Below are 11,491 nucleotides of genomic sequence, written 5' to 3'. Positions count from 1 at the left end.
ATAAATGTCTCATTCTAAGAGATAAAAACTTTATCTAAATAATAAGAGATTAATACACATAGTTTTTGATGCCCTACACAATGGCATACATGCATTGGCCTTTGGTATTTTCAAACACTACACCTTTTAAAGAATTTTTTTGAATGCATCTGTGACTTTTTGAGCTTCAGTGCATGCCTGGGCCACTAAAATTGTGATTTATATGGCATAAGAATAATAACAAATATTAGAAATACAGTAGGCTTCTGCGTCATCTTTACTGCTCAGGTCTAAAAATAAATAAAAGGAAAAAAAGGAGGACTTCCCAGAATTAGTCTGATGTCAAAAACTGGCATATATTTTTATTAACATTCTACTTCAATGATAAGGTAGTTTCCCATGAAGGGATGCATTACCTTTTCATTTACACACCTCAGCAAGCCAAGTCAGAGTACTATGCTGATTTGATTAACTCAATAGAAAACCAGGAAGAGTGAGTTATACTTTTAATTATTAAATTAACTGGCTCAAAATTATGTGTCTGTAAAGTGCCCTGAGATGACAGTGTTGTGAAGTGGTGCTGTAAAAATAAAACTGAATTAAACTGAAGGTTTGTTTGGTTTTTTTTAAGGGCTTTGCCTCAAACTGCTTTGTTAATATTGACCAGAAGATGAGATATTTCCTTCTGCAAAGATGTGAAAATGGCATTAAGGTTTGAAACTTGATTCAAAAGCTACTGGAGTTTTTCCAATATGTTCATAACTATCCAATTTAAAGACTTGGATCTTGCACAAGGCCAGATTATCCAATGGGAATTATGGGCACAGGCCCAGGGGCCCACGCCCACCTTGGGCCAATGTGGGGCCCACGTAGGGCAAACACCAGCAGTTTGGAAATTAAACAAAATGTACATAAAAGCCAGATAGTTAACCACTACCAATAGAGTAGTGCTATTGGTACCACTGGCTGAGTGATGTTAGGAATGTCGTTTCACACCGTATCTTTCACACTTTTCACAATGTTGCAGTGGGGAAGGGGGCACCCGGACCACTCTGGGCCCAGGGGCCTGTACACTTTTAATCCGGCCCTGATCTTGCACTTCCAAAATATCAAATAAAACTAAACTAGATAAAATACAGAGACAACAGTTCAAAGGACAATGTTGCCAACAAACATGAGACAACAGCGCCACCGTGTGGACAGAGTGGCAGTGTGCCAGACAGTGACACAGCAGGAGGCGGAGGGCTGCACTGAGCCAGACCGGATCCTTCATGAGGGAAGAGGCCAGGGACAGCCAGCCAGCCCCGGCTTCTCTTCTCTTCTCTCATATAATTCTGTATTGCAAACCCAGGAGCCCGAGCAGGGGGCTGTTACAGTGTTCATAGGATGTCACGTCATGAAGGTAAGAATACTCTTGAAGCACAGAGCCGTGAACGAGTCAGTATTTGTGATGAAAACGTAGACAGGGCGCTGCGAGCTAACGTTGGTTAGCCAGGAATGTCTTATTTTGCAGCTCATCCTAGCTAACGTTGGCTACTATTAGAGGCAATGTTGCAGTACATTTACATGGACATGCATTATGGCAGCCTGCAAAAAAAATGAGTATCCAGTATAACGGACTATGCACTTTGCTGCTATTCTTTTAGTAAATAATAAAAATTCAACACCATTCATCGTTATAGCAGAAGCGGAAGACGGCAGTTGTCGTTAGCTAAATGCTAGCTAGCATAGCAGTTATCTGGTAATGTAGGTAAGCGTTGACGCGCAAGGGGAGTGCCGAGAAAAGGCAACATAAGAGTTGGTTGCCAGTCCCAGACAGCTTTATAAGGGGGACAAAGCTTGTATATGATCCATGTTAGCTAGTTTCAGCTTCCTTCTTAATGAAAGTTGGCCTGTAAATTCCAGTTTCGTAAGCTAACTTACAGCAAACTAACATTCGCTACGTCCTTGTGGCCAACCTTGTTGGGCTGGAAGTTCATGATCAGTGTCGAGTCACACTGTGTAAATGTGTTTCAGCTCAATAATAACTAAAGAATAGACCATCAAACCTATCACTGTAGACAGTTAAGATAACTGCAGATGGTATGTTTAATTAGCAACGCACAGGTTTGGAGATGGTGGCCTCTCTTCCACGCAAGTGTTGTTGTCAACTTTGTTGTCAGTCGTTCTCAAGCTATTTACATCTGAGGTGTAAGTGATTACCATTGTTAAAGTCGCCAGTATTTAACAGTCACTGAGCAGCAGGATCAGGTTTGCATTGAGCTGTACAGCTTCCTGGCTGTGAGTGGGGATATGAGAGACATAAGTCTTGTGTCACTGAATAGACCTGAACTGCACGACTGTCCCAGTCAATCTTCCACACAGAGGGTCCAGTTTACACAGCTTAATGATTGTAAATAATATATTCATTTTTTAATGTCTTCTACTTTTGTGTGTGTAAGCATGCTGTGAGTGTGTGAAAAATTATTTTATTACAGCACATAAAGTTCATATTACAACTTAATCCCTGAATATTTGCATAGAGTAGTTCATAGACAGTCCAGATTTACTGTCATGGAAGAGAAATAGCACATGCACACTAACCCCTAACCTCTCATTTTGTCTTTTAGGTGTGAGCTGTGATGCATGTTTAAAAGGCAACTTCAGAGGTCGACGGTACAAATGTTTAATTTGCTACGACTACGATCTGTGCGCATCATGCTATGAGAGCGGTGCAACTACAACCAGACACACCACAGAGCATCCCATGCAGTGTATATTAACACGAGTTGACTTTGGTAAGTACATGCATCAAGGCTTTTCATTTAGGAGTCCTTATTTCTGTAGGGAGCACATTTTTGGTATATTGATATTTCGGCACCTTAACAAGTCGGTTCTAATTACAAACATGGAAAAATATGTGCATCATTACAAGATGCAAGCCTAGCTTTAAGAATGACTTGTTTATTAAAAATTTTCTAGTTTTAGTTGAAGTGGTTTGGTTTGCTTCTTAAATGATTTCTGGGCCCAGTCACAAATTGAGTGTTGGATTGATAATAAGGATTACTTTACCAGATTACCAGTACTAAAGGATAACCTTTAGTACTGATTGTTTTTGTAAACCTGTCCTTAGTGGCTTCGACAAGCTCACGCAAATGAACTGGTGTGTGTCCTCTTTTGTTGGCACAGCCTCTTTTTTTCAGATGGAAAGGTTGCTTCCAGATGGCTTGGCAGTGTTAGATTTGATTGAACTTAAAGTGTTTTTTGCTAAGTGTGTTACCGGACCTTTCAGAAGTTCTGTGAGATGTGTTGACATTTTAGAGTTGATTACTTTGGCCTTGTGGCATGATGGTATCATTTTATTTTTTGAACCAACATTGCTCTAAAGAAATATGTATGAATATGTATGAGTGAATATATATTCACTTTTTTTTTTTAAATTGGAAATTTTCTTTTTTTTTAAAGCTGATGGGGAAAATATTCTAAAAGAAACAGACTGAAAATGTTGGTGTGTAAGCTTATAATAAGGTCATTTTATGGTTGCTGTGCAGAGCTTTATGATGTGCAACATATTGTAGAAATATTTAAGCTCTGTGATATTAAATAGATGGAAAAGAAAATATACTATCAAAGTTTATGATAAACATGTCTGAAGCACTTGTGTATCTTAGCCAACATTTATTTTTCAAAGCCTTCGATCGTTTTACCTTTGCAAATGAATTGAACCAGCAAAAACACCTGACCAAATTTCAACTATCTGATTTTCATGGAAGCATTTAGTCATTTTAGCCATCCAGGCTGTTGACAAACAGACTTCCTAAAATCTGGTCATTTTCTGGACAGCCAATATCCTTTGAATAAGTGCTTGTATTTCTTAGCCTCTGGTGCATATATAAATATAGGATAAAACCAATGGAAAAGTCAAACATTTGCTGTTGATTGTAAATTCTTATTTTTTATCCTGTTGTCCATTAGCTTTAGTAACATAAACTAAACATTTTGAGAAACAAATATGCAGCATTTGGTATTAAAAATTGAAAGAAACCATAATAGTGCAAATAGAGGGATGAGAATGACATTGTTCACACTCGATTACTGACTAACATACTAAAAGTAGCATGTTTAAACAGATAAAAATGCAGGTACACCCATTAGAACAAGCCAGCTAAATCTCTTCTCAACACCAGTAATAGCATATTGGCTCTCAGAACTTATTCAGAACTGGTCCCATTTACTCCCAGAGGACAAGTTCATAACTATGACAGTATGAAGGGATGGCATCGCTTTGGCACAACTGCTATTATTTCTGAGTGCTCTGCAACATCAGTAAAGGGATTGAGCATTCAGCTGCCTGCAGTCAGGTATAATTGATTAACCTTTTCTCTTTTTTGTGTGTGTGTAAATAGTTGCCTTTAGTTCCTTATACTCTGTGCAAGATGTTAGTCAGTAAATGTGTTTCTGTGCAGAAAATTGAGCTGTGCCCACAGTTTTATTGCTAAATGCAGCATCATCACTAATAATTACTCTGACATTCACATTGATGCTGAGGCAGTGTTGCTGAATATTTCAGGCTAATGCAGATTTCTTTTACCCACGATTGGATGTAGATTAAACACTTAATCTTTCCAGTTAAAAGCCAGATATTACCTGGTGTTAGTGGGTTTTTGCATCACTGTCATCCATTGGATTGTTGTACTGTCAGCCTCAGGTTTGCTACGAGTCTAGATGGCCTATTTGCAGGTGGCTTTGTATGAAAAGGATTAATTGTGTGTCCTAGAATGTGGGATGGCTTAACCAATTCAGGTATAAGGTTTGCTCTCAAAACTTTCCATAGCCATCTATTGGGGACTTTCAGAAAAACGTAAGACTTGTCCACTGAAACCGCTTTTGTCTTAGCCTCTCATGAAACTTCAGACTAGAAACAGTTCAGAAGTTAGAACTTTTTTTTTGTGTTATTGTACATCGCTAACTTTGTTAAGAAGTTTATAGAAATACATTTTCATGACTCTTTAAAATGTTGGGATCTGTGTTGCATCAGGAGTTACAAATAAACACTGTGTCCATCTCTGACATCTCTCAGACCTGTACTATGGTGGAGAAGCCTTTTCGGTGGAACAGCCGCAGGCTTTCACATGTCCCTACTGTGGCAGGATGGGCTACACAGAGGTCTCCCTGCAGGAGCATGTGGCTGCAGAGCATACAGAAACCTCCACAGAAGTGGTAAGTTCATGCTGTATGTTTACACACGCTGATCTATGAAGCCTTGAGTGCATGTTTGTGGAGATTATACCAGCTGTAAACATAGAAATCTGTGCTGATCTTTTTCCTTGCAGGCAGGTAATTTCATTATAATCCATTAAATTGAATCAGTGACCGAGAATGTTGTTCACATCACAAGAATTTGCAAGTTTTGACTTTGTGATTTGGTAGTTTTACTTCTCATAACATTGATATGGCTCAAAGTATAAAGCTTTAGTCTAGATCTGCTGCTGGCTTCTGTCTTTGCAAATAAATGTAAACCCAAAGCAAAGTGAAGTGGACTGTAGTGCTCTATTTATAGGCACTCACACGTTTGATTCTGACATCAAAACATGTACGCTACATTATACATAATTTTCTTTTTTTCGTCATTATTCTGTTGCACTCTCGACAAGCTTTCTGTTCATGGCGAAGTCTTTAGCTGATAAACAATCAGACTGATTCAAGATTTATTTATTGTTACACAAGACTAGGTTGTATGATGAGATGTTATGAGATATTATTTGTATTTTGAGGAATTTTAAACACAGTAAACACCGTAGTGCATATCTGTGCAAAACCGCCATCCCGTTATATTCTAAAGAATCTGTCTAGCCTGGCAAGCATGATGTAAATCCTCAATTCTCCACATGTATTCTGCTAATGATCTATAGTAGCTGGTGTGTATATCAGCCTGGTCTGCTTCATTTTAAAATAAGTTTGTAAGAAGACAGAGAAGTTGGCAGAAACTGCAGGGGAGGAAGGAGCTCATGGTCTTACAAAACAGCAAAAATACAGTTTGATGTCAGCAGTGTGTTGTTAAACTGGCAAGCTGTGTGTTTTTTTGTTTTTTTTTCCATCGCCAGAACGGTGGTCAGATTGTCTTTAGGAAGATGCATTTTAAGGTTGAATTAAATTTGTCATAATATTGTTTATGCATGTAGTTGTGTGGATATGACTGAAAAACATCTTCACCCTGTTTTTATTCAGATATTGTTCTGAAACTTTCAATTCAATTCAGCTTTATTTGTATAGCACCACTTCACAACAATGTTGTTACAGGGCACTTTACATACACATCAAACTTCTGACTAGCAGTGGTGATAAGCATTTCTGTTTAATATATGCTTCATGTTGGTCTTTAGTTCTTTGGCTACCATGTTGGTATATATTTACACAAAAAAAAAAGTTTCCAGGAGGCTCTGCGTATAGGTTCTGTATGTTATTTGGTCCCTTTCCCAGTGAGCACCTAGTGTCAGATAAATCAAATTTCCACCTTCTTAGGACTGTAATTGGTAAAATCATCTATAGTACCACAGGAACTGTATCATGTGACTTGATGGGTTTAGGATTATAACACAGGAAGGAACCAGTTCTTTGAAATGAAGACTTTCTCCTGCCATTTAGCATCTGTAGTACAATATTTAAGTTCCTTTGGTGGCAGGAAGCTGGTTCAGTTGTGATGACAAAGCTTCAACCTGTCATTTTAATTTAAAATAACCCACTCATTCAGTTTAATATGTTATTTTTAAATTGTTTTCATGAAGGTGCTACTTAAAAACAGCAGCGGTGTAGGATATATTCTCATCAGAGCTTGCTCTAAAAGATGCAGCACCATCTGGTGAATACTGAATGTGTGGTTCGGTTTGGCTGATATTAACATGTACATGCTCTCTTCCTGTCCTTTAGATATGCCCCATATGTGCAGCGCTGCCAGGTGGCGATCCAAATCATGTGACAGATGACTTTGCTGCTCATCTCACTCTTGAACACAGAGCCCCAAGAGACTTGATATCCTTTTCAAGTTGTGCTTTCACCCCCACAGATATGGCTGTAACTCACTGAAAGGCCTGCATAAAACAAGTTATATGTATTTTTTATGCTTTGACAGAATTTCTTTACCTTGGATCTTCCAGATTGCTTTTCCATTTAACAGAGTCGTGTCCAAATAAATAAGAGAGTTGATTTATGTTAAGTAATCCAGTTAAAATATTAGTATGTCTATTCTATGTCAATAATCAGTCAAAGGGGATGCTTATTTGTTTGCCTTTTTATGATGTTCCCCTGCTGTCCCATCCCCTGCAGAGAGTTTATTCCTGTTACCTGCTGAAATCAGGGATATGTCAGGTTGATGTCCATAAAATGACAATAACAGTGGAGTCTTTGATTAGAAACATGTGCTTTAAATTAAATCATAAGGTTTCAAAGTTGTTGTTTTTTTTTCTCCAGGCACTGATCAGCGCTCTCATTTGTTAAAGTTGGATAGTTTATATTGGATATTCATACATTGGGAATGAAACTGAATATTTAGAAATGGAGCTTTTTGTGTGAATTAATTCTACAACCAGCTATGATGAAGTTATTTTGAAACATAGTTATTATATTGTTGTATAGGTTTGATGTGAAACTAGCTTTATCTGTCAGGAACCAGCTGAAACAGTGTGGAACAGAGTCGGGAGTGACAAAAACAGTCTATTTATAAAGTACTTTGAACAAATGCTGTGGAGAAAACAAAAGAAGCAAAAATACACAGAAATAAATTAAACTCGGAGCAAACGCACCAACAGCTCCACAAAATGGATTTGCCTTGTGAGTGTACCCAGTGTGCGGTCTTTTGCATGGATTTACAGCAACATGAAAACAATATGCAAATATATTTGTTCAAAAGCTGTGCCTGTAAGGGAGCCTTTGAAGGTGTGTCCATCTTTAAAAGCAAAAATGCTCATACCCGCCTCAAATATGGAAGAGTTAGAACAATTCTAAGCTTTTTTTTTTTTGTGATCCTGCACCAAAAAAAGTCATGTTTATTCTTTTGATCCTGATGTGTTCCTTGACTGCATATGTTACGATGAGTCCAGTGGGGTACGGCATGTGAGGAGGATGTTTCATCCTGGGCGCGGGTTGGGAGGGCCACGAGCCCGCAGGTCTAACATGCATTTCACCAGCAGCACCACAGGAGGGCTCTCCACCTCACAGAGCCCCTCACAAAGCTCCAACTACAGCAGAGAGGCTATGGACCCCATAGCAGGTGAGTGACACACACATACACACTCAGTTTTAATTCATGCTTTTCAAAGTTGGGGGCTAAAAATGCAAGAAATTATTAAAATGAGTCAGTATAACCATTCTCACAAATACAGAGATGATTGCAGCAGGCTTACAACAAAAAAAAACAAAAAAAACAAATTAGATAAAATTGCAGTGTGTCCCCTGCAAAATTTGCCATTCAGACATCTCTGAGGATGAAATGTGGAAAAATAAAAGCATGAAGGGGCTTACAAAAAAAGAAAAAAGAAGGAACATCCAGTGTATTAACAACACAGCTCTAAAGCTTTCAGCCAGGATGGGGTCAGGGTTTGGGGAGGGGGTGGATAGCTGAATGAGGTCTGCAAAAACACATTCTGGCTCCCAGGTGATGTGTCTTCTACTCTGGCTTTTCTTAAAGGGATGGTCTTATTTCAGCAGGACAAAGCCAGAACACATTCTGCATGTTACTATAACAGCATGGCTGCAGCTCTACTGTGGTCTGCTTGTAGCCCACTCCAGTTGCCGGCTGAAAAGATTTGGTGTAATTTGAAACAAAAAGAAAGACCTCTGTCACATTAAAAAAAAAAAAAAACAACAACAACAAAAAAAAACATAGCAGCTGCAATTATTTAAGTTTCTTAACACATATTTTAAAAAAAACCAAAAAAAAAAACCATGTCCACATCCTGGCTTTTTTAGAAGACCTTGATCACTTTTAATTTAGTGATTAAATGTCAAAACATATTGCAGCATGGATGAAAAGGTTGCCGGGATGACTCTGATGTGTGGGAGGAGTTGTTGCAGAAGCAGTTCCTTGTTATCCTGTACCCAATTTTGTTGTGGTTCAGTGCTTGGCATTCGCCACATCAGCTCAAGCTGAGCCATAATGAGGATCATGTTCAGTGTGCCTCACAAACGCAGGACCAGACTCCTTTCTAATGGCCTGCTATACCTGCTGAGCTCTTGATCCGACTGGTTGGACGTTAACACTGAAAATTCCCTGCATGTGTCCAAACGCCTTTGATAGTGCAGCTCTGAATGCGTTTGCTTTTTTGCAGTAGATAAATGATGCGACCAGTTAATGTTACTTGTTCGATTGGCATGGGGATATTTGAGTTGTCTTTATATTAAGATTGTATGATCTGCTTATGGTTGCATTTTCTGGAGGCGTCTTTAGTAATCAAGTCATTTTAGTGGCCTGCAGTTCACTTTTCTGACCAGTTTAATGCCTGCCCTCTTCAAAGCTTTGCTCCAGAGTGTAATTGTGTTTTCTGACGGCAAACCTTTGTCTTTGGTTGCCCTAGAGCTTCTGTCCCAGTTGTCAGGAGTGCGGCGTTCGGCGGGAGGCCAGCTGAGCTCGGGCCCTTCTGCCTCCCAGCTCCAGCAGCTTCAAATGCAGCTCCAGTTGGAGCGCCAGCAGGCCCAGGCAGCACGTCAGCAGCTGGAGACGGCCAGAAACGCCACCCGAGGGGGTGGCAGAGTCAATGCAATTCTCAACACAAACTCCGCCACTGCAAACCCCAACCCCAGCGTCAACCACACTAACAACCCCAGTCCCAACCCGGGTCCATCTGAGCCCAGCACACAGCACCCTGCACATAGCTCCCAGTTTTTACTCAGCAGGTAGGGTGGTTAAATGTCCAGATGTCCTTACTTTGTCTTCCTTCAGCTTAGTGTAGTTTGTTTTTCACAAATACTGTGAAACAAATGAATAGTTGTTCAGGTTTAATATAAAAATGTGTGTGTAGATTGCTCTTGTAGATGGCTGAAGCACCTGTTTCCATCTTTTCCCCCCAGGCTGAGCGAACCCCGACTGTCTGAGGTAGAACGGCAGGCGTGCGAGGCCCAGTGGGCTGACCGGAGTCTGTTTGTGACGGAGCTACTGCTGTCCACACTGCTGCCCAACGAGGACGCCTCGGCGTCGTCCTCCGAGGACGAGGATGATTGCCACGGCTTGTTGCGGAATTTCGCCGACTTCGAGGCCATGGGCTGTGTTGAAGTCATGACCTTAGACGTGGCACTGGAGAACCTCAACCTCAAGGAGACGACCCCGACTACTAAGACAACGAAAACAACAACTAAAACGGCACCAACGAAGAAAGAGCCCCCTGCACCGCCTCTTTGATGACATGGCCACTCCTTCCCCTGGAAAAAAAAAAACCCACCATTGTAAACAGACCGACCGCTCCGTCAGTCTAACTGCCAATGGATGACAAAAAAAGACAGTTCTTTTTGCCCCCTTTTTTTTTTTTCTCAGTGATTGTCATTTCAGCTGTCGCTCCCCCCCCCCCAGTCCACACTATGTTTTACGTTGTGTACATTGAATAAAAGTAGTGAGACGAGAGAATGTGAAAGCGAGCGAGCGTGGTGGGTGCGTGAAAGAAAAGGAAAAATAAATATATAAATTTATTATTAAAAAAAAAAAAAATCTATATGAAAGCTGATAATCAATTCCACATAACCCGTGTTTTCTCTAGCAGACGAGCAAAGCGTAGTTAGCCGTTTTAAGAGACGAACTTGTCACCCACTCACCGAGGGAGAGGAGGCTGACTGAAACTCCTCTCTCCGGTAAAAACGCTGCTGTGTATTTATAGTTATAAATTAAAGAAGTGCTTGGATGGTTTACCACAACTTAAGCATGAGCTTAAATCACCATGTGCCCATTTTTAACTGCACAGTCACAAGACGGGGAGGTCTTTTGTTTTTGGTTTTTTTTTTTTTTTTTTTTTGGGACACCTGACTAACTGTAAATTAATGGTGCTGAGTGCCACATCAATGGGATATCTCCACCACACACTCATACACACTCACACACAGACTGATGGCTGTGATTGGGTACCTACATGTCCAGTCTAAGCCCCTCCCTCCCCTTTGTGTGACAACACCTGTTTTGGGTCATGTGACCTTGCTTTATATCGACTGCGGGCACTTTGGTTTTGAATCGCATATCCAGTGTCCATTTGTGTACACTACAGATGCTCCATGTGAAAGCTACTCGGAGGCAAACGGAGATGAACAATCTCTTCAGTGTGACCATTTTTAAGCCTTTTATAACATGGAAGAAAAACACTGGTCTTCATACGGTTGTTTTTTTTGTTTTTTTTTTTCCAGACCAGATGCTTCCTCCTCAAGCTTCTTGTGATCTGAAATTAATCTCTCCATTACTCATGAATGCAAAGATTATTCTTCATGTGACTTGAATGAGAGAATCCTGTATTGCTCTTTCCATTAATTTCTCTCAAAGCAGATCTTTGTATGCCTCCACTGC

The 11,491-nt window shown here is 40.0% G+C and overlaps 1 protein-coding gene across 1 annotated transcript; it reads left to right on the top strand.

The window, feature by feature from the left end:
• Nucleotides 1-1,246: 1,246 nt before the first annotated feature.
• LOC306764725 (E3 ubiquitin-protein ligase KCMF1-like) lies at nucleotides 1,247-11,035 on the top strand. The gene is made up of 7 exons (XM_079251951.1): nucleotides 1,247-1,381; nucleotides 2,589-2,756; nucleotides 5,039-5,178; nucleotides 6,886-6,987; nucleotides 8,044-8,224; nucleotides 9,528-9,846; nucleotides 10,021-11,035. Exons 1-7 carry the CDS (start codon nucleotides 1,366-1,368, stop codon nucleotides 10,346-10,348), a joined length of 1,254 nt encoding a protein of 417 aa, XP_079108077.1. The 5' UTR covers nucleotides 1,247-1,365; the 3' UTR covers nucleotides 10,349-11,035.
• The last annotated feature ends 456 nt before the right edge of the window (nucleotides 11,036-11,491 follow it).

This window comes from Telmatherina bonti (assembly GCF_933228915.1).
Source record: "Telmatherina bonti genome assembly, chromosome: 13".
NCBI classification, from domain to species: Eukaryota; Metazoa; Chordata; class Actinopteri; order Atheriniformes; family Telmatherinidae; genus Telmatherina; species Telmatherina bonti.
Note: the sequence above shows the minus strand (reverse complement) of the source record. Positions and strands in the feature narration are given on the sequence as shown.

Coding starts and splice junctions, on each gene's coding strand:
- LOC306764725 (XM_079251951.1), top strand. Junction 6,988..8,043: donor ACAGAGCCCCAAGAGACTTG/ATATCCTTTTCA, acceptor TGCATATGTTAC/GATGAGTCCAGTGGGGTACG. Junction 9,847..10,020: donor TCCCAGTTTTTACTCAGCAG/GTAGGGTGGTTA, acceptor TTTTCCCCCCAG/GCTGAGCGAACCCCGACTGT.